Raw genomic sequence first — 23502 nt, 5'->3', positions numbered from 1 at the left:
GCCACATTCACACTCTATAAGTCAATAGGTGCAACCAGTGTAACATGCAGCTAAACCTATCGGCACACATATTGCACACACTATGGACAATCTCCCTCACCTCTGGTTCCATCGTGGTGACTGTTTTTGATCTGATTCAACATGCATCCATTTGAAGAAATCAGCTAATCTAGAATTGAAAATCTTGTGGGGATGTAGAGGTTAAATCTGATGCCTCCAGCTTTTGAAATTCGAATTAGTGTTACATAGTTTTCATGAGATACATTGTACAGCACATGGGCATTTTACATTTTAGGCATTTATGCACAACTTATCATTACATTGTAACAAAGAGGTGAAAGGGCAAAACAGGTAAGTGGAGGTGCAAACAGTGCCAAGAGTAAAAAGAAAAAAAGAGTAAAAAGAACAATCTCTCTGGTGAAAGCAGGGAAAACTAAAAGCGCAGTCAAGTGCAACTATAGAGCAGGAGGGTTGGGGGAGGTGGAGGTGAGGTGTCGACCAAAGAGATAAGTTTTCATTTGAACTTTCTGCGCGGGCCATTTGCAATTATAATGGAACTCATATTTTGCCAGACAAACTGCTTTTTGTATTTTCAGAAGATCAGTCATTTGAGCGTTTTGCCTATCAGACCAGCACAAGCACGCAGTCTGGTGTGTTTCTGTGAAGCTCCTCATCCAAACCAGGGCTGACGAGTTAGATGAAGTTACTTTCTTTCTTTCAAAGATTACATATTACCTGCTAAAATTGTTATTGGCAAAATTATGTATTAGATTATGGATTGTTAGCAAAATAATCAGATTACTTTAGTTACATTTGGATTAGTTTTCCACTAAATTCTATAAAACATGAAGTTAAATTAACACCAATTTACATACTTTAATGTGAGTGGAATGTTTGTCATCTATTTCAAGTTGTGCAAGATGATGTTTGTGTTTATAATTTCTGAGTAATTCAGCAAGTAATCAACATTTTCCCCAAATGTAGCTAATCTGTTTTGCAGCATTTTTCAGCAATGCATTACAGTAACCAATTCTTAGTATTCAGATTACTGTAATCCCTTTACCATTATTACTCAATTCAGTTTTTCCATGCACCAGTTTTTCAGGCTTCTTTCAAAAAGAAAGAGAGGTGGCATCTTGATGCCTCTGTGTGGTGAAACTTGGGAGTACATGGTCTGCACATCTTGAAACAGAAACTACCATACAATACTGTTATCATTCATGCTTTCATCTTCTCTGCCTACTTAATCCTTTTCAGGGTTTCAATGTTTGACAATTCAGATAATGTATGCAAAAATGAACAACTCACTCTCAGGGAAAGAGAAACCAGAGAGCCAAGCCTCTGTTGTATGGTAGCATCAATGAATCAACAACAAATTAGAGACTGACTTTATGTTTATATATATTTTTAGAATATATGTTTGCCCTTAGATGCTGATTATTTCATTGTGTCCCACAATAAAATTAATCATTGTGCCAAAAAGCTGAAAATGAGCACATATCTCTGATGAAAAATTGCCCGTAGTACTGTCAGTGCGAAGTTAGTCTCCCATTCACTGTCAGTGCAGTAGCTCCAGGATTTGCCTCTTGAAGACATTAGCAAAACATGCTTGACTCTCTAGTTTCTCCGAATGAAGAGGCTTTCACATATTGTTCACATTCACAAAGACTGGTGTCCATTATCACAGAAATAGCAGTGACTCCATTTCATTTTCCCTTTAATAACAATTGGATACTTAACTGATCCCCATAGGATTGTTTGTACCCATCCACGGGCAGGTCAGAGTGCAGGGTCCGCTAACTAGTAGGGACTCAGTCTCAAGTGCTTTTGCCAAAACAGGGACTTCAACTCAGGTCCTGCAGGTGAGGGACAGTTTCCCTACTCACTACACCATCCTGCTGCCCAACATTAGGTGTTACAGAGCTCACTGTCACATGTTGGATGCTGGACTGAAAGCTAGGATGGGGGCATCAACCCACCATCTCTTCTTCTCAAAGGTTTTTCTGTAAGAAGGTAGCTGACTATGTAGGTGGAAATGTTTTCCCTGTTGTTGTGGGAGATACTGGCTCAGTTCCTGTGCTGGGCAGCAGGTGGAGCTGTTGTCAAGCCAATTCAGGGAACATGTTGGACAAACTCATGCAGGATTGGGGACCAGGACATAAAAAAAGACATAAGCCAGCTGCAGGTAACTGGACAGAATGCCTGCATGGAGAACTGTGAAATTGATAAAGACAGAAAAACAATAGTGCAACTGTCAACAATGACCTAGCTTCTCAATAATGAGGAACATAACTGTTCTGATAACTTGTAAATCATATCAAACACACATTAACTTAATCAAAGTAGGCTACTGAAAGAAAGATATGGTATAACCATATGATCATGAAAAGTGTAAATTATTGTTAAATAGCACTGAATTTCAATGACAATTTTGGAATATGAGGAATGACTGCTCACTTAATTTTCCTCTGTTTTTCTACAATCCCTTCAGTTTTCTTGTTTAGTCATTTCTAGATTAGTGAAGAGATCATGCAATTGTTTGTGATTTTTGAAATCTATGGAATAATGCAAATATCTGTCAAAAATCTAGTGTTCACAAGCATACATTAGGATGCAGAGACTAGCTGTGCCATTTTATACAGATGAGAGTATACAATAGTCACATTTTGTTTCTGCTAACTGTGGACTGTCTGTATTAGTTGATAAAGAAAAGACACCAGATAACAATTCAAGAAGAGTTTTTTATTATGTTAAGTCTACAAGGAAGACTTGGCAAATGACTTTGAAGATCTTGACCTGATTAAAACATAATGATGCACCTTTGTTTTAAAATACACTGTAACATGCAATATCATAGACTCACACAATATCACAAATAACTGCTTTAGACTACAACAGGAGGAGAAGGGCTGGAGCCAGATACTCATGTCTGGTATTATTTACTTTCTTTCACTCAAAGTTGAGTTATTCATTCTCCATGTACAGGAACAGATTGTGTGAGCACTTATGGCATTTTTTTTTTACCAAGTTACATCTGTCAGTCCTTTTCTTTAAAATCCATGTGGTGAAGTAAATAAAAGTTTGGTCCAGAGTCGTGAGAATCACTACATGGTTTTGTTACCGGCTACACAGAGTAAATGATGTGTGATGTGAGGGTTAAACAAGTTTAAAATGTGCTGCTACTGGAAAAATATTACCAAGGAGCTTAGCTCAATTTTCGACAAAACAGTAAAGATGGAACCAGGTTTGTTTCTCTTGAATATACCTATGGAGCAGTTCTCTTTATCTGCTGGACAGCTGACTTTAATGGGTAAACCTCTGCTTCTAGCGAGGCGTTGCATTCTGTTCCAGTGGATCAGGGAGACACCTCCCTCAGTCACACAGTGGTACAGAGAAACATTTAAGGTTTTTCCTGTGGAACACCTCAGTGCTACATTAAAGGGTAATGACAACTTCTTTTATAATATTTGGCAACCCTTCCTTGATTATCTTCCTACTGCAGAAAGGGTGCCCGCGCATTGTTTTCACAAATAAGTCATAGACACTGTTTTTTTCTTTCCTTTGACATGGTACTAATGTATACAATAATGTATATAATGTAATTCACATGTATGTAATGCAACCCATGTATGTTAACTAATTTATTCATTCTTATTTTGCAATTTGGCAATATCTGTGCTGTCTGGTTCTTTGTTTGGTTGTGTTAAAATTAATAAAATATTATTATAAAAAAATAAAATGTGCTGCTGCTGTTTAGGTGTAGCCATGCTGTCCCAGAGCTGTGATGAGGTCCTGCAGCGGCGCGGTGTCCTCTGGCTCCAGCAGTGCATGCTGCCGGCAGAAGTGTGTGAGGTGTGTGAAGAGTGTGTTGAGGTGTGGGTGCAGGCCCAGCGCCAGTGCTTCTGTGTAGTGAGACCAGTAAATGTGAGCCAGAGTGCTGAACAACAGCAGAAACACCTTCTGGACCAGAAAGACGAAGCCTGCAGGAAACACTGAACCTGGGAAAAGAGGGCCGGGGAAAACAGCTAAAATAAGATGTAATGCAAAACGATGAAACGTTGAAAAAGGAATCATATCATTTACCTGCTTTGGTGGGGAACACGTCTTCATCAGTCAGTAGATCCTGAATGTACGACATGGCGTAGTCAAAATAAAGTGGGGCAGAGCACTTCAACTTCTTGCCCTGCTCATCAGTCCAAACATAAACCCTAAAAACACCAACACACAGATTACAGCCATCAGATTTGTGCAGTAATTGTCACCAAGACACAACACACTCTATATTCTGCTCTATAGAGGTAAACAACTGTAACTATATTTTGTGTTTTTCAAAAGTCATAGGTCATGCCTCAAGTATAGATTTCATTTTTAACAAAAATTAGGCCCATAGGTGCTCCTAAACCACTTCTGTACCAAGAATACATTTGTCAGGACAGGAGATAATGAAGTATTTTTTCCCAGTTTCACTCTGTCTTAGCTTAGCTTTGTAGGGCAGTATTGTACATGAAATGCACAAGATAATGAACATTTGGGACCCAGTTATTCCCAGTAAGCATGTAGCTGTGTCCATGTGTGCATGCTGTTCAGGAACGTACGTGTTGCCTGGTCCACAGGCAGTAGGGCAGGTGCTGGGAGTGCAGAACTCAGACAATGCACTAGAGAACAGGTTTATATGCTTGAAAAACGCCACCGCTGAGGAGATAAACAGGACAAAATCTAGAGTTACATTGTGCATGTATTCGTATATCAACGCTCACCCACAACACAGTAACTGAGCGGTTTTCTTGTAGATGGAGAAGAGGAGATATAGGCTACAACCAATCAGAGCCTGGCGTGTTTCTGGGGTCTACTTACTGTTACTGGCCAGCCACTCTGCCTGGTCGAGGCCGGGCGGCAGGGTTGTAAGGGCGGACATGTCTGTGTGTGTGATCCGCTGGCACACATACTGCTGCTGGAGATATGGACGCTCCTCCAGATTATTGTTATTAATTCCCCTTGGGAACACAGCACAGAGTTAATGAACCAGAGAAAGAGAGAGAGGGAGAGAGAAAGAGAAAGAGAGAAAGAGAGAAAGAAAATATTGCTGTGTAAAACAATCGATAGGTCACTGGATAAACTACTACTGCTGCAGTCAGTAGATAACAGGTTTTATGGTCTCTGCCTCGCTCTTCTATCTTGCTGTCTCTCTGGCTGGTGCACACGCACACGCGCACACACACACACACACACACACACACACACACACACACTGCTGTAACTGCAGACCTGAAAGTCCAATAAACCAGCAGGTAATGTAATGAAGCCAGTCCATTCTGAGCCAGTGTAATTACTGTTAATGAGGTATACGGCTGCAGTGGTCAGCATTACAAAGCAAATAATTAAAAGTACTAACATTTGTGCAAGGTAATGCATGGAGCCAGTTTCCTCTGCCAAACTTCTCTTTCTTATATCAGTATATACATACTGATAAAGCTAGAGGTAGTGCTTTATAATCAGTAAACCCACGACTGGCAGTTTGGGAACTTGTGATAAATGCGGAGTGTGAGCACAGAAAGTGAACAGTGGTGTTTGTGAATGTCGATGTGTCCTGGAAAGTCTAACTACGCAGCGTGATTTGACTTTATGCAAACCAGGACAGCCAGTCTGACGTAGGTAGTGTGCAGCGACGAGGAGGCACTCTACACTGTGTGTGTGTGTGTGTGTGTGTGTGTGTATCGGTGTGTCTGTCTGTCTGATAGCTACATCTTCTGTTAAGTCAATGTTTTTAAAATGGATGAATATCAATCTTTCAAAGTGGCTGCAGGTTTTAGATCTCTCACAGCAGCATGGAGAGTTTACTCAGTGTGACCTTGCCTGCTGTGATAAGAGAAACACTGTGCTCTCTATGGAGTTTCGGCCCCCCTGGGGGGATGTGTGTGGGTGTTGGGTTGGGTTGGGAGAAGTAGCTTTATGGTCTAAACAGCAAAGTCTTTGTCCAAAGTAGAGGTCAGAAGAGGTGCAGGGACAGATACTGTACAGAAATACAGATAGAGAAGAGAGAGGGGCTGGGGAAGTAAAGAATGTAAATAGTAGCTTTAGCACGAAGGTACTGTAAAGAGTTACAGGGGACAGTAACAGCAGATGCAAATGGCACTTCTGAACCATGACATTTCCCTAATGTCCGGAGGAACCTGCTTTGTTAACGTGCTATTAGCGATTCTGTTCCAGCTCCATGGTATTAACTCAATTAGTCTTACCAACCCTTGGCTACCAGTTGCCTGCATACACACAAACACAAAGAACCCAGAGCTACTTGTAATGGTGTGTTTGTGTGTAAACACACTCTTCTGTGACCCCTGCTCTCTCGCTCTTATCCATCTGTTTACCTTTGCCTCTGCCGTATGGGCGAAATAAACACTGTACTCAGCACAGCCAGCTGTCTCCAAAAGATTCATCCCAGAGCCAGCGTAATGCAGAATAACCGTCCTAAAACATGTACACACATACGCCGTCTTCCCTCATTCAATTTCAAAACTCTTCTCACAACACATGTGCGCTGTTCAAGGAATCCACCTTCACTGATGCCATCGGACAAATATGTAACACACACACACACACACACACACACACACACATTCTTATCTGGAGAACATTCCTCAGTAAACCATGTGCAGCCAACTCTCTCATCTAGTTCGTTCCTCACCATCCTTGGCTGTGTTTTCCATACATTACTTTGTCTTGTGGTCTCAGAATATAAAGTAGGACTGGGACAAAAAGACAGTGAACCCAGAGGATCCCTTATGGCTTTACTTCTGCAGCCTAAACAACTACTGTAACTCTTCTAAGGCAAGAGATAACACGAAAAGTGAATAAAAAAAGAGATGGACATACAAAGATGTAGTGTAAAATTGAAAAAAACATCAGTAACGGGATAGTAAGAGTTACAGATAATGAACAAGACATCAGTGAGTGATCTTTTTTTTCTAGGATAAACTGAGACATTTGAGAATAAAAGTAGAGATAAAGATAGAGGATTGATAAACAGTTGAGAGAGGAGACAGACAACTTACAGTTTTTCATTGCTGATGTCAGAGGGCTGAAGAGTTGTGGTGTCTGCCTCTGTAGCTGAGGGGTAACTATGGCAACCCCCCATGGCATAGAGCTAAGAGCAGAGCTGTTGGTCGTGCCAGCCCCACTTTGCCATCCCACACACACACATACACACACACTTCTAGACACTAAAGGTAGCACATGGTAACCAGTGCTCACACACACACATCTCTCAGCTCATTGTTTACGGTCCCAAACAATGGACAAACGCAGGAGTCCTTTTTCAAAAATTTTCCAAAACAAGTATTCCAGGAGTTGAGGATCGTCTCTGTGGAAAGTGAATCTCCCCAGCTGTCTGCCTCTCTCTCTCCAGTGCGCTGGTGTCTGTGTGTATATGAGTGTATGTCTCCTTTGTTTGAGTCCCACACCCCTAAAGCTCCTCCTCTCCGAGATCCAAGCGGACAGGCAGGTTTCTCCACAACCCACAAGTACAACACTCTCAACTCCGCCTCTCTCTCTCTCTCTTCCAACCCCACTTCCCCTTTCCCCTCCCCCTGACAGGCTGGCTCCCCTCCTCGTGCACGCTCACTTCTCCATATGCATGCGCTCTCTAAGAGACCAGGCAGGTGCAATTGACAAAGTAAAAAGGTACTCTTCCTTTTTGCAAGGGAGAGATGGAAGGGAAGCAGAGAGAGAGAGAATGGATGAAGGAGAGCAAAAAGAAGAGACAAGAGGTTTGTTGTGTGCCAGCAGGTGTATTTATCATCTTTAGGCCACTCGTAAACTATATAGGAATGTGATGACAGCTATGGTGTCTCTGAGCCAAGGAACAAAAACACACACCCACAGTTAAAAGAGGACCAATAAATAGAAAGAACTCCGAGCTACAGTGTAGTATGAACACGAGAATTGTACAAATGTAATATGAACATGAGGGGTGTCTTCAGTGCCTCCCTCTGTTATGTGAACTTGTTTCCCCTCTGCCTGGGGCACAGTAGATATGTGTGCTAAGCAGGTCTATGTTTGCATTGAGGGAGATGGTGTGAGTCTACAGCATTTAGTGTCAGTGTGTCTCAAATGTGTAAGGACAGGTGAGCAATATAATCCTCTTGCTTACCTGCCCTTAAGGTAAACATATTTGTGCTTCTACTGAAAGAGTCCTGTTCTGTGTGTGTGTGTGTGTGTGTGTGTGTGTGTGTGTGTGTGTGTGTTCAGCGGGCCATATCTGTGAGACAAAAACAGACTCGCTCTTCATGGTCTGACATATTTATTAGGTTCATATCTGAATGTACAAGCTAAATTTGACAACAGGTAACAGACACGTTACTCTCTATACGGAAAAAACCGCCAGCATCAGTCCACTTTACAAAAAAAGGCATTTTACAACACAGCTGTCTTTAACGCCCCGTCCCAGACTCCCGCCCACTCCCACACACGCATCCACACACGTCAAATGTGGTAAGCTATAATGCACGGAAGAATTAAACTTTGCAATGGCCTCAGTGTAAGTATCAGGTGATGGGGGGGAAAAAGTAATTGATCATACCACCCATTGTCTATCAATGAGAGTTTAGGGCACATACTGCAAAATACAGTACATAACCATGAGGTGAAATGAGGCTAAATGTGCAAACGTAATGGCACTTAAAGATGATTCTGTAATGTACTTCATGCCATTATGTGTAACATCTTACCATACCCGTAGCTACACAGCACCACACGAACACTCCCAACGGAAAGGACACACACTCCGGATAGGAGACACACTCATTGATGCACACACACACACACAGCAAAACACAAAGGTAAGGGTCAGATGCAGTGCTTGGGTTTCGGGAGGAGGGGATGACATATTCTGACCCTGTACACAACCCTGACTAAAAAGGACCTGGAGAACAGCCCTGTTTTCCTGCTCAAACCCCGACTCAAACTAACCCTGACTCACCGCCCAGTTCCATTTCAAAACATCTCAACAGTGCTGGATGGCTAAAAGCAAAAATGGCTTCAAGAATATGAAAGTTTGTGTATAACTGTCAGAGCTAAAAGAAGGCTCTAGGGGCTGGGGACTGGAAGTGGAACTGGGCCAGCTCTATTGCTTTCAAGGCTCCTCTTCATTCCAGTTTCCCATGTGGTGATCTGGGATGAATCTTTGTAGTCTTTTCTTTGACACCTTGCATCCTCTCCTACCCCAACACCTCCTCCACTCGGGATTTGAAAAAGAATTTAGGAGGGAGGGGATCACATCACACAAAAAGACTTGCCTAAGATAAATCCAGACCAAATTTGTTCTCATCCAGACCTATAAACCGTCACAGGGAAGGAGGCTACTTCACAGATATGAAATCCAGTCACACACTGGTGGGAAGACACACTTTGGCAAAAAAGCATATTGAAAAAAAATAAATTCTAAAATATCTACATAATTCACTCATTCAAGTCAAACATTCCCGCCTCTTTGAGCGGGGAATACTGGTGGCATCTATCGCCACCAAGTACAAACCAAAAAGTGCTTCTTGAAAGTGCTTATAAAATTAAAATACAACAATCTAAGTAAATCGTTCCGTAGGCATATGCAATTAAAGTCAACTCCTGCCCTGAGAAAGAGAGAGACAAGGAGAAAGATAAAATAAAGCATGGCTGTCTGGCACACAGTAACTTAAGTAAATAAAATGGAAGACATACTGTGGGTTACCAATGCACATCCAGGCACATGCACACTCCCAAACCCCCACACACAAAGCATGAGGCAGAGGAACAGGAACTGATGCTGGGGTATAAACCAAAACACAGACATCATTATTGCCTCATTTCAACAGTACAACACACACATACATTACACACGTTGCAACCTGCAAAACAACCGCCTTGCCATACGTCTGGATTTATTCCAAAAATAGATATAATGTTTATATATACTGTTTACATTTATATTACGTTTACATATTACCAAGAAGAATAGCCACAACCTAATACAGGTTCAAATGTCACAATATTACATTTAAACAGCTCTGTGGGTGATATGGATTGGTATGTGCACATCATTGTGAGTGTTTTTTTATGTGTGTGTGTGTGTGTGTGTGTGTGTGTGTGCGTGCGTGAATATGGCTGTGTGTACACATGTGTGGTATGTGTGCGTGTGTGTTACACAGGTGTGCTTTCTTTGTATCTACATACCTCTTCTTTGACCTGAGAATACACTCTGTACCTCAGACAGAGCTCCAACACACATACAGGCACACATGTCTACACACATACATAACAGCACACACCTCTAAACTACATGAATCTCGCAGGAGGTGGAAGGGAACAGCAGAAAGCGTGACTGTTGATGCGTTCCTAATTCAAATCAGATTAAGGGAAAAATAGAACTCGGGTTCCATAGGATCAAAGCATGAAAAAGGATGAAAAGTGCCAATTTATTATCAGTCACGTTTGCACTAATAAACCCGAGCATGTATGTTAAAATGCTGGGGGGTTGGGGAGGGAGCTGTGATCTGAGCAAGATTTATTTCCACTATGTAAAATGGCAGCTAGCTTGCTAGCAAGCTTAGCTGATTAGTTGAACACCATTTTCCCTACTGATGTAAACAGTCAAATGCCGTGCTGGAAAAGTTCCACACTCAGTATACAAACTGCACTGCAAGAACCACGTCAGGAATGGTGTAATTTCAGAGTGAAGTATGAAATTAGAGTGCCAAATTACGAATGCACACAGTGTCACTTCTCCTCATCACAACAGATCAGAGTGTTTCTTTTTTTTTTCAGTTCCATGAAAAAAAATATACTATATAGTAATATGTCAAAATTTGGCTTTGGGGGTCTTTCAGGCCTTACTGTTCCCTAAAAAAAACATAAAAACACCCATCTCTCCTTTGTACTGTCCTATTGAGATTATGTCACTGATGTGTAGGAGACATATCATTTGCAGATTTCTGGACTCCAAAATATCCATATTCACAATACATATTGTTCAGGGCCCTTTGATCTTCAGTTTGTTTGTGATCTCCCATTCACTTGCACCTCTTTGGACACAAACAAAAGGTATGGGAGGACTGCTAACGGGGAGAGAAGGTGGCATGGTTGTGTGTGTTGAATGGGCAGGTGTGAGTGGAGCGTGTGTGTGCCTGTACCGCAGCGTTAGGCCGGTCCATTAGCAGAGGGCTGCGTCTCTCTGTAAGGTAACCAAAGAGAAATTATTAGATAAGGGAGCTGCGCAGCACAAATTAATTTATATATGTCTGTCACACATGCACACGCACACAAACATACACATGTAGACACACATACACTTACTGTGTGACTGCAGCCGACCGGTCAGTTGGACTGGTGGTAGTTGTGCTGGGAAAGTCTCCGTCCTTCTTCCCCTTCTCGCTGTCTTTCTCATTGCCTTTCCCTTTGTCTTTGATGGACAGTCCCTCTATTGGCACCTTGTCCGCTTCACTGTAAGGACAAAACAAAGTGCATCTAACTAGACTGAGACAGACAGCTATAGCATTGTTATCTGCACTCAAAATGAGTGAACAAACTGCGGATGTCAATGTGCTGATGGCTGAATTTCATTAGTTATCCGCTCTCATTTCAGACCACACCAGCCATTCGTGGGCGGAGCTTAAAGCAGGCAGTAAAAGGTAGGAACCCTTGAGTTAGAGGGTAGGATCTGTCTGACTATAGCATGCTTGCTGGTGCACTGTTTGTTAGTAGTATGTTTGTTAATATATTGACTTGTTAGGCCCATATGGGCTGGGCACCATAAATGGTGCAGGACACTCAAATAAACACATCAATCAATCAATGTTAGGAAGTTGATATGTTGGATTGTTAGCGTTTTTTGTTTGTAGCATGCTATCTGATATATTGTTAGTAGTGTGGTTGCTCTGACAGAAAAGAAAGCCTATCAGCTGGGGTCCAAATCAATCTTATGACAGGCATTATATATCACATGATGGTATTGCCGTGGTAACCGGAGTGAGCAGTCGCTCAATGTTCTCAGCTCTTGGTATATTTGTCTTACGTAAGTAAGATAACTGTTTGCTGATGCCATTTGGTTTCTGAGCTGCTGAGTGGACAGTTTCAAGCTGGGGGTCATTGTTGAGACCAACAGCGAGTTTGGGGGTTACTGGGTAATGTTGGGAACAAGGGATAAGCCTAAGTGTAGGTACAGAGTAGATCAGGTCCTCTTCGGTCACCATTTGTGGGTTAGTACATCATTCTTGAATGCTTGCCCTGGATTATGGCTCAAGGGAATGTTACATCACATCCTGCGTATTGATAAATGCAAGGAGCACAGAGAAACATGTTAATGGTCAATCTCTGCATATAACAGACGTGTTCATCCTTCATCCAACTTTAGGAAAGCATTCCACACTCCAGAGCAAGGGACCTCAAGCACAACATACCCTCTGACTGCTGGTCTGAATACTCTGGAGTCAAGGGGAGATGAGAAGGGAGGGAACAGACAGGAGGAGAATGAAGGAGGAAGTGAAAAACAGGGAAGAAGGGAAAGAAGAATTGGGCAGGAAAAAGTTTGAAGGAAAGAGGGGAAGAGAGGCCTCAATATAAGAGGGTCAGAGTGTACAGCAAGACAGGGAAGGGATATACTGCACCAGTGAAGACAAAGAAACTGTCTTTTATTTGTGTGTAAGTGCGTATGTGTGTGTGTGTGTGTGTGTGCCTGCCTACCTGCTGAAGACCGCCCTCTCGTTTTTGGCATCCACGGTTAGCCGGATGGTCTCCTTGCCAGCACCCGTGGTGATGGTCTCTGTGGTGACCGTCTCCAAGGATACAGACTCTGTCTTGTCTTCCTCCTCATCACTGTCTGAGCCGCCGGAGGAAGAGCTGTCTGACGCCACCAGTGGAGCCTTCCTCGCCACACACACACTCCACACACACGCTGCAGAGAGAGAGGGGAAAACACTTTTCACTTGGGGAACCATGGAGAAGGCGGCCAGAGACAGACAGAAGTGGAGGGACTTTGTTGCTGCCCTTTGCGCCAGCCGGCGAAATGGGAATGAGTGAGTGAGTCATGAAAATGCGGAAGAGAGAGGTAACGGTTATCTGGGATGACTTGTGGCTCAGTGAACTGATGGCAGTACCACAGCGTATAGTTTCCAGTCACAGTGTTAGTCAAAACACAAAACAATGTCTGGGAGCTGTCTGATATTTTTGGGAACATTGTCAATATGGACAATGGTGTTAGATGGTGTTAGAGTAATAAACTATGTCTCCAATGACAGGCATGCATTTTTGTTTTCTACTCCACTACTTTTCTTTTCTTTTTTTCAACAGTAAGGACAGTTTTAATAATTGTCTCACAGAGTGTTTTTCCATTTATCATATTTTTGTCAACAGAATGAAATGTTCATTATGGTACAGAATTTCTATTTGAAATAGCAATTTTGACCAAATTACAAAAATATGTCAGTCAATGAGCATTTTCATCATTCACTTTGTAACAATATTATCACTGTCACTAACCACATAGCCACAACTTACGGTTCTGGTTTGGTTTGGTTCTGTCTGATCCGCTGAGCTCCGAGTCCACAGGAGAACTGCACCTGGGGCCTGTTTCTGAGCTGAGGAACACATGTCACAGCGATTAGAAAATCTACAGAATATACAATATAGCCAACACACTCTGGATGTAGCCCTACGTAAATCAGGAGTGGGCTGGTCTCCTTTACAGCGCATCATACGAGCTGTGGAGATAAAAATGAAGTGCTGAAGGTTGCTGAGCCAAGAAACTTTCTCATCCAGAAAATTTGTGAAGAAATTCAAAGAAACAAATTTGCATTCACAAAACAATTGCAATAATGCATTATTTTCAGTAGTAATACAGCATTTTAATTGTCATGAGCTAAAATGAACTACAATGACCAATGACACTAATTAGTGGATGAGAATAGGCCTCATCTTCTGTCTCATGCTCAGTACATGATAATAGAAGTTTTATTTTTGTCAGCCTTCTGAAGGTTGCATTCCATTAACCCCAAGCTTGTTTCAAAATAATTTTAGTTATGAATGGCAATTTGAATATTGTCTCTGTCCCCACATTAACTAGTATGTACTTGATTAGGAATATACATTTTTGGCTTACTCTATGTTTGCACAGTGTTGGTTATGAGTAGTCACGCTTTTCACTGAATGTATTTGATTGGCACTGCTAAATCACCTCTGTGTACTCACGGAAAAAGTAGATCTCATGCCAAAACAAACATTGCCCACGCCTGCCCTACATCATTCTTCAATTACTTTATTCAACCACAGTTAGTCTCATCAAGACCAGGCTTTAGGTTGCTTTAGGGTATTTTCCATAACGGCTCCACACACACTGTAAGCACACCCAGACTCACCAGCAGAAAGGCTGGAAGTCGGTGAACTTGGCCCATCCCTTCTCCTCTGTCTCTGTGGTTGCTGGCTGGGAGGCTGGACTGTCCCAGGCCGCGAAGCCCACTCCTGCTGCAGGGGCCTTCGAGTTCACCTCCCCGAAGTCTGCTACCCAGCCAGTGCCTGAGTATGCGCATAGCACTAGACATGAGACACTTACGCTGGAGCATAAGTCAGCTAAATCCATGTGTCACACATGGATGGCCATATATACATGCAAGCACCTCTACACCATATGAACCACATATTAACACTGATAATTAACATATTAACCTAGCTCAAAACTTGCTTAAGTCCTAACATAAAGCGCAACACAATTATTGTATCAGCATGCATACAACATAAGAGTTTGTCTCACTCTGTGTACCCTCGGTCTGGCCCTGGTTGGAGAAGGGATCCAGGCCCTCTTTAGGCTCCTCCCCTTCCTCTGTGTCTGAGCCCGTTGTCCTATCAGAGGCCTCAGTGCCTGAACCTGCTGTCCTATCATAGGCCTTGCTTGCTGCGTCGCTCTGGGATGACCGCGACCCACCAAACCTTGTCACAGACAGCAAAATTGTTTAGTATGTTTGATTGAGCGTGGACAACTGTGTGTTTAAAATGAATACACATGGAATGAAACTCGAAGCATGATGCTGAAACAAACAATTTAAAAAAAGAATGTTAAGAGTGTGTGTGTATATAGGAGTGCGTTTACCTGTTTCGGGACTTGGTATGTGTTGCATAGTTGATCTCTTTCTCCTCCCAGATGTCCTCTTCATCATCATCAAAGGGCTGAATCTTCTCCTTGGAGCAGGCCTCAAACACAGCTGTGTTAGCCTGCATACAACAGGTGGAACACTTAAATGTGAAGAGTATCAACAGTGTATATGTTGCTGATATGCATTATGTTGCATAACATCAGCTAAGATGAAGCCTAAAACATTTACAGAGATGATATAAAGGCACAGCCTTTATATCAAACAGTTAAGGAAATACACACATTAGAGCAAATATGTGAATACTATTGGCCGAAGAGTTAACTCACGCTGTCCTGGCCTGCATCAATGTTGATATTGATCTCGGCAATCCGGTCAAAGGTCGCGCTGCAATGACAGCAGTATTCACTCAATCAGCACACAGACACAACAGTACACTGACACACAGTGGGGATTGTCACATAATTTACCCAATGCTGTCGTCATGATCAGTGAACTCCTCATCATTGAAGCCAAACTGATCCACAAAGTTAGCCGTCATCTGTTGGATCTGGTAGTCTGAGAAGGCCTAAAACACATCACAAACTTGAATTAGGCTACCATAATTAATGTTAAAGCTGTCAATAGTTTGTGTGTGTGTTTATGTATGTTGTGTACCTGCTGCAGTGTTAGCTCTTTGGGGAACGGGCTTTCCATATCATCTTCTGAAGAATGACGGAGGTTTCGAGTGCCAACCTGGAAGAGGGAAACAACACTTAAACAAACATGCAAAAGGTAAGATTTTATTTATGTGTGTGTGTTTGTGTGCACGAACAGCTACTATATAGACGTGTGTGTGTGTATACCAGGTCAATGGTGTTCTTCCTGTTGGTCTCCGACAGGGTCTGGTCCACAAAGGTCTCCCAGCGCCCTCTGAAGTCCTCTGGCAGCTCTACATCCCAACACACAAGAAAGACAGGATTAAGAAGACTATATTCCAGCAGTGTAGTAACTGTGCAAGTCTCTTCTTTTACAATCACTTTCTTGCTTGTATGGGTATGAGCGCATGTCCACAAACACACCTGTGATGAGGCTGCTGATCTGGGTGTGAACCGGGCCTTTCTCCAGGTTGTGGACGACTGTGTTGGCGATCCTGGTCAGGTGTCCCATGTACCCTCTCCTCATACCACCCTCTGACCTAAACACAGCAGCACCATCTTCATATAGAAAAACCCATAGGCCTCTGTACATTAGCAAAAACAACACTGTCATTAGCGCAAAGTTCCTTACTGGATTTTATCATTCTCCTCCCAGGCCTCAAGAATCCTCTGGACAAGTTGGCAGTGCTGAAACAACTGTGAGAGATTAAGAAAGAGTCAATGACCGTTTTAATAGAGACAGAGCCACAGTGGTCCTTGCGTTAGAGCACATGGCACTTCAACCTTTTACATATAAATACAAACAAAACATACACTCAGAGACACCTACATGAGTCACCATTGTGTTATGTGCAGAGTTTTCAGGGGTGACTGAAGGTTCAGGAGTTTGCGGCTGAGATAAGGCCTGCTCTTGCGGGGCATCCTGTTGAAGCCTGGACTTGTCCTGGGACCCCAGGCCGGGCTGAAGTCTCATTTCGTGGGCACAGGGCCTGAGGATGGCAGCAACACAGAGCTCCACTTGGAGGTGCAGGAAATTATTCCATGTGTACTTAAAGAACAAGTCCTGAAAAACAAGGACACACTTTAGAAAGGGATGTCTACAAAATGTCACTCTGTGAACGTTCTAGTTTGACTGTGTCAGTGACAAATCCACAGTGTGTACTTGTCTCACCAGGAGCAGGTCCATGGTATTGAGTCGGCAGAGTTCCTGCGCTACAACTGCGTGGCTAGCAGAGCTGGTGTACAGTAGAGAGGCCACCAGTCTGGCTACGTGAAGACGTGTGTTACCCAATGGCTCCTCCAGCACACCCAGAGTAGTCAGCATGGGACTACGCTAAACATACACACAAAACAAACACACAAGCTTCCTAAAAGTGCACAGATAGAACCTATAGTCATTGGGTAGCAGATGACTGCAGGTTTTGCAGAGTAGAAAGATGCTTGTAATGATTTAGAGTTAGAAACACTGTGTAGCAAAATCATCTACATGGCAGATAATCAAACATAACTCCATCATCCTGTCTATCATCTGTATAATGACATGCTATTTCATATTATGACCACTAATATAATAGACTTACAGATCATTAAAAGACAGGACTCATTGCACTGGAATAAAACTACTGGGATTCAGCATTAGGGTTGGGTTACTTGGGTAACAGTACTTGTTTCGATACCTATATTGTATAAAAGCTAATTATGTAATGCAATATGATATTTTTTTTTACTAAGAAAGTATTTATTTGTTCAAAATGCAATTTTACAATCAAAACTATCAGATCTGACTATAATAACTATTTAATAGCTTACATTTTAAATATTTAGAACTATGTCAACAATACTTCACATTTTCAAGAATATTAAGTGCAAGTAAATTTTCTATGCACTTTTGTAAAATGCCAAAGTTCTTTTCTCACAGTCAAACACAATACAGCTCTCTTCCCTCAAGTTAACACTGTGCACCATTAAGTGCTTCATTAGGCCTGAGGTGTTTCTGGACTTTCCTCCTGGACTCTGGACTGGATAGGTATTTCACATATCTTGCACCGTGCGCTGTCACCATCAATATTAAATATTAAAATGTAGCCAGAACTTGGACTGTTTCTGCGACATTGTGTACTTACTACAAGCAAAACGAAGCAGTTACCCAATGAGCCAATCAGCAGTCACTTTAATTAAAGAACAGGTATGGTGATTCAATGAAAGACGATGTAAGATTAGCCATTAAATTACTGAAATTTGGCACTGAATGTTTTAACGTCTTTCGGTAGTCTGTAGTACCGACATGATTCAGTACCCAGTCAGTACCCAGCCCTCTGCAGAGGACATGTGGTGTTTACCTTGGGCGGCTCCAGCAATAACTGGTGGAAGTGTATGAGCTGCGGTTGGATAGCCAATAGAATGCTGCTGTTGACAGTGTAACTTCTCTCGAATCCCTGAGCATCCATCACACCATCCACCCTGTCATACAGACATAAAACACATAACCCAAATACATATCAAACAGGAAATGGGTGGACACCATGTTTAAATAAAGGGTTAGGTTGTCTTACACAAGGAACACTCAACTGGCTTCGCCCGGAGACGCCCGGAGATTTTGGAAAATGATAGGGGCCAGGGGTCAGTTGAAAAAATGACATTAATGGTGCTTATAAAATAAAATCTGTTAGCATTATTGATACACAATTTAAATTTGCTTTTAATTAGCTGTCTGAGAGAGGTGAATCTCAAAGTCAACAGACTGGTTGCTGGCAAGTCAGGTGTCAGCTACCAGTTGAGTATCACTGTCTGACAGAAACAGTCACTCACACAGGCCTCCTGATCTCCAGTAATGTGAGAAGGACTTGAATTCCATTGACAATACAGCTCTCAGTCCTCTCACCGGAGAACATATTCTGCAACAGCTGCCCCACACACTCCTGCCTGTAGAAACATAATACATTATGTCATAGCCTCGACATCCTGTTAAGAGTGTGTGTATGTGCGACCGTGTGTGTGTGTGTGTGTGTGTGTGTGTGTCTCTCTTACGATTCCAGCACGGTGAGCAAAGGGTCAGGCTCTGAGATCTCTTGGAGCTGATTAGCCTGGTCTCTGCTCAGACGGATGATGTCACACAACGTCTGAGATGCATTGGATTGCCTCTGAAAAACACATGCACACTTACAGCCTAGTAAATGGTCTATCTATAGAGTGTGTGTGTGTGTGTGTGTGTGTGTGTGTGTGTGTGTGTGTGTGTGTGTGTGGTAGCGGCTGTCCGGATTTTTTCAGAGGAAGAAGATGCTCGTAATGACTCAGAGATAGAGACTGTAGCGCTGTAATGCCATCTTACCTCCTCATCTCTCTCGGGGTGAATGAGCTCTATGAGTCTCTGAGCCAACTTCTCTTCATTCAACCACTGTTGAGGGAAATCCCACATTATTATAGCACAACATAACGGTGCGTAATGTCTCAAAATATAAATCTGTGTGTGTTTGTCTCATACATTAAGTGTCTCCTGTCGGAGAGGGGCTGGCTCCACACAGCTGATAAGTCTTAGCAGCAGATCCATCATGGCCGACGTGTCAATATGCTTCAGAACCAGGGAGAGGAATCCCTCCTTTCCTCGCAAGAAACTAATCACCTAGACAAACCAGAGAGCAATGAAATCCCCATCATACAAAGTATTCATAGTATTCTGTTACATCAGCACACGGCCATCTTGGTAGGAAAGCAACAGGTGATTGTAATCAATTAACGGGTGATTATAATCAAATGACAACCACAGCCAATGAGCTGTGTATATGGTAAAGCATCATATTGGTAGGAAATGCATGTGACATCATGGGAATACTATGAATAGAAATGAAAGTCTGAGCCCTTAGTCAAACTAAAAGATTGGGATGTGAACATTATACTCATAATTCATAACGTATACATCATTAGGACAAAAACAAACAAGAAAATCCCATAAACTAGATTTACCTCATGATCATGCCCAGGACATTATGACTCACAAGTCAACCACAAAACCTTTTGAATCATGTCTATTGATGAATAACTTATTTGTATGTAGATCCCTTGCACAAAGCTGTAGGGAAATTGTGGAACACACTGCCTATTGGCATTTCACAAGAAAGAAAACATGACAGGCACCTCGGTTGAGAGGAATTCCCAATGTGAGCACTTACCATTATCTCACTGTGGGTAAACCTCAGTTTCTCAATAAGGGCATGACAACCCAAAACAAAGCTGTCGTCCCTTATGAGCATGCACTTTGATTAGTCTGTGTGGGAGTGTCTATGTGTGTGTGTTACCTGCTCGGTCTTGCGTGTGATAAGGTTCCCAATGGTCTTGCTAAAGAAAGATGCCAGGAGGGGGTTCAGTGGGGATGGCTGCTCCAGGAAGGCATACAGAGTTTCCAGCAAAGGCTCCTCATTACCCAGCTTATCATTGATCACCCCCACATCGCATGTCAACAGCTCACATGCTATGTTTGGATACCTGCAATAAATGAACACACAAGGCAGTCAAAGCCACTCACATTATAATTTTCCGGGGCAGAAGCAACATAAATATTTTATTTTCTACCTAGGAATATTACCAGTGTCCCATAGGAAATGTGATTATTGAAAAAGCAACCTTTTCTGGAATTGGACCGTTGCGATTTTCACAGGTTGGTAACCCTTTGACAGGCAAGTATTTTGGACATTTAAAATGCATTATCAATGGTTTGGCTGGATCTCTGCGTCAAGAAGCATTTTTACAATTCTGAGACCATGTAAGCTGTCAGCTACAACTACAAAATGGCAAGGAGGAGATATGACATTCTGCAGGACAGGTAAAATGCATTATTTTTTTCTGGATGTATATTCTGCATCAGCATATTCTTAGCACTGGCACTTACTTGAAGCGTTTCATCTCCTCTACACCAGCAGGGGGCTCTGTAGTAATGAGACGGAGCAGCTCCTGCATGCAGTGGTCCTGGGACAAGAACAGGAGGAGTCTACAAAACAGTGATGACGAGGGAAGAACCACCAGTTAGTATTGGCACGACACCAGGGATCGCTGAAAATTCAAAGCATGTGAAGAATTTTCTCCACCAGAATTACTGATGTGCTGTCAATATGCCAAAGCTAATGGTAAACGGACCTGCGGTTCTGGGCCTTGCACTCCTGCAGCACATCCTCCTCTTCCATGAGTTCAGCAAGTGTGACATCCTCCTTCTCCAGCAGAGCCTCCAGGTGAGACGACGTCTGCAGGTCAAACTTCCAAAACATGGCTGACGTCACAAGCACATACGCTCAGCTGGTGACCGAAAGAAGATGGGGCACAGGCATCAGTAACGTGACACTGTGTGAAAGACATGTTCAAGATTATGAATGAATCTATGTTGTCTGTGTGGGCTCAAGAAGTTGAACACTAGTTGTGATAATGTGTATTCTCTTACGTCTGGATAAGGAGTAAAATCCTCAGTCAGATCTTGCAAAACAGCCAGACATTTGTCTTATTGACACTGCATGGCCTGGTCATGGATCAGCATCAGCGAATTCACATAAACACACCACACTGACAACACACACGCTCACTGCACTCATACTAACACCAGATACACCATCTCATACTCTTTCACACACAGGAGAGAATGCCTTCAACCTGGTGTGAGAGAGAGAGAGAGAGAGAGAGAGAGAATGAATGTTATAGAATCATTTCCATCCACCTTGCTCTGTCTTTGTGCAATATTTCTATGCTTAAGAAGAGATGTTTTACAGCCAGAGGAAGAAACAGTCAACTCCAGTGCAGTGAGGCCCTTTGTGCAAATAGCAGGAAGCAGTGCGTCTGTAACTGAGTTAGGGCTGCACATTTGTTTAATCACATTATCCAGCTTGCTCTGAGAATGGTGGGTCACACATACACACTTACATGCAGAAGACCTCTGAAAATTGTGATAAGGCGAGTAGGAAAGAGCTAACATTTATGTAAATAAAACACATTACATGCTGTTAGTAACTTAGTCTTGGTATGTGATATGAAAACTTGCGTAAAAACAAAGACATTATGCACCTATGCTGGTCAGCAAGATGAGGGGGAACTGCTGAGTCTCACATTATCTGACATCAGTGTCACTACACAGTACTAACTTGAGACTAGGGATGGTGATGAGGGCAACTGCACACTGTATGTTGATGGAGGAAGGACTTGTCACTGACCAATGACTACTGCTGCTGGGAGTGACCTTGACCTTAACATCCCACTAAACCAAACCTGAATGACCACAGACACAGTAAAGCCTCCATCTCAATTAACTTAAGCCGGCACTCACTCCATTATCCACTGCATACGACCACTATCTTCCCTCGTTAACATGCTGCTGGTCCAATGTGTGTTTGTAAATTGTGGATATGGTCTTTGGTACCGCAAAGTCACCAGTCACACATTTTTCCCGAGAGGAAAATGTGTGGGTAACCCAGCTAGTTAACCCTTTTCAGTCTAAAGAGAGGGTGACTTGAGTTCACTGACTGACAGAGAACATTAACGTCGATAAGCTAACGTTAATGATGCTTTGTATATGTTGACCTAGTTTACCAATCCCCTCAATTAACATCTTGTGGCTAAACAAACAGGTGTTTTTGAGCTCAGGCTACTCGCTGGAGGAATTCATCCCTTTCCCTTGAAGCCTACCTTTCATCCACAGCGCAAACAGTCAGGTTTAGGCAGGCCTCTCTGGTGTCCTAAAAGCATCACCCGGTACTACGGTCGTAGGGTAACCGTAACGTTAGCGTAAGATAACGTTAGCTCATCCGTAACGTTAGCGTAACTTAACGTTAAGTTAGCTTATCTACCGTTACCGACCTCTTTCAATGCGGTGCCAGCGGCCAACGATGCCGTTATCTCGCATGCAGGTCATAAACTAACATGCCATGTCTCACTCATCAAGCTACCAAACTATTTCAATGCGGTACCAGTGGCTAACAATACTTCGCATGCAGATCATAAACCAACACGCCATAGTTAGCCATTTATTTACCACGGCTGCGTAGCTGCAGGCACAGAAGATGTCCTGATTCAGACCCACCTTGTCTCGACTGACGTTGGTGTAGCGAGCTAGTAGCGTTAACAGATTTTGTTTGGCCGCCAAACAAGTGACTGTATCCGTATATCCATCATTATTCAGCCGTCATCCACAAGCTGAGTGGCAACAATCATTCCTCAGCGACTTTACCGTCAGGTCACCCGGAGGCCCGGAGCTTGCTATTCATGACTGGCTGCGTTAACGTTAGCTACTCCTTCCCGGTTCAGTTGCAATGTCATTTACGCTATCTCTACAGCTAGGCTTGGTCAGCTAACCGGCTAGTTGTTGACACTATTCAAAATTGTACTTCAGAAGGCAGGGGGAAAAATATCTGTCAAATGTTGTAATCAAAATGGCGGATACTGAAAACGTAATCAAAACTTAGGCAGGCTGTCAATCGAGCATGCATTAAGTACAAACTGCACATGCATTTGCTGCCGTCCTAAACGCGATTTGCTTTTAGGAGATGAAGGTGCATATAGAATAAAGAACAGATGAGTTAACTCAATAACTCATTAGTTTAGTATTGCTGACAGGTGACGGCTTGCAGATTTAATTAAAAGGATTGTTACTCAACTGCCCGAGCAGTTAATAACCTGTACATCAGCTGACTGTCAAAGAAGATGCCGACGGATGCATTGCGTATGGCATTGGCCTCATGTCAATAAATTACCCTAAAGGGCGCGGGGAAGATAACACTACTGTTACT

The 23502-nt window shown here is 42.7% G+C and overlaps 1 protein-coding gene across 1 annotated transcript; it reads right to left on the bottom strand.

Moving 5' to 3' along the window:
- Positions 1 to 2738: 2738 nt before the first annotated feature.
- On the bottom strand, positions 2739 to 23121 carry ppp6r2b (protein phosphatase 6, regulatory subunit 2b). The gene is made up of 27 exons (XM_071535390.1): positions 22797 to 23121; positions 21171 to 21376; positions 20873 to 21028; positions 20628 to 20726; positions 20038 to 20224; positions 19227 to 19364; positions 19074 to 19139; positions 18773 to 18885; positions 18554 to 18667; positions 18085 to 18205; positions 16917 to 17078; positions 16575 to 16808; positions 16377 to 16441; positions 16169 to 16284; positions 15953 to 16038; positions 15765 to 15842; positions 15578 to 15675; positions 15437 to 15494; positions 15107 to 15228; positions 14780 to 14946; positions 14379 to 14535; positions 13518 to 13601; positions 12709 to 12942; positions 4855 to 4994; positions 4596 to 4692; positions 4084 to 4208; positions 2739 to 3998 (listed from the first exon to the last, which is right to left on the bottom strand). The coding sequence occupies exons 3-27, from the start codon at positions 20998 to 21000 to the stop codon at positions 3754 to 3756; spliced, it is 3234 nt and encodes a 1077-aa protein (XP_071391491.1). The 5' UTR covers positions 21001 to 21028; positions 21171 to 21376; positions 22797 to 23121; the 3' UTR covers positions 2739 to 3753.
- Positions 23122 to 23502: the final 381 nt, after the last annotated feature.

This window comes from Centroberyx affinis, unplaced genomic scaffold, assembly GCF_046629955.1.
Source record: "Centroberyx affinis isolate AG114_WGS23_722 - 3 ecotype Tasmania unplaced genomic scaffold, CSIRO-AGI_Caff_v1 ptg002699l_1, whole genome shotgun sequence".
NCBI lineage: Eukaryota > Metazoa > Chordata > Actinopteri > Beryciformes > Berycidae > Centroberyx > Centroberyx affinis.
The sequence above is the reverse complement of the archived record's forward strand: the minus strand, read 5'-3'. Positions and strand labels throughout refer to the sequence as shown.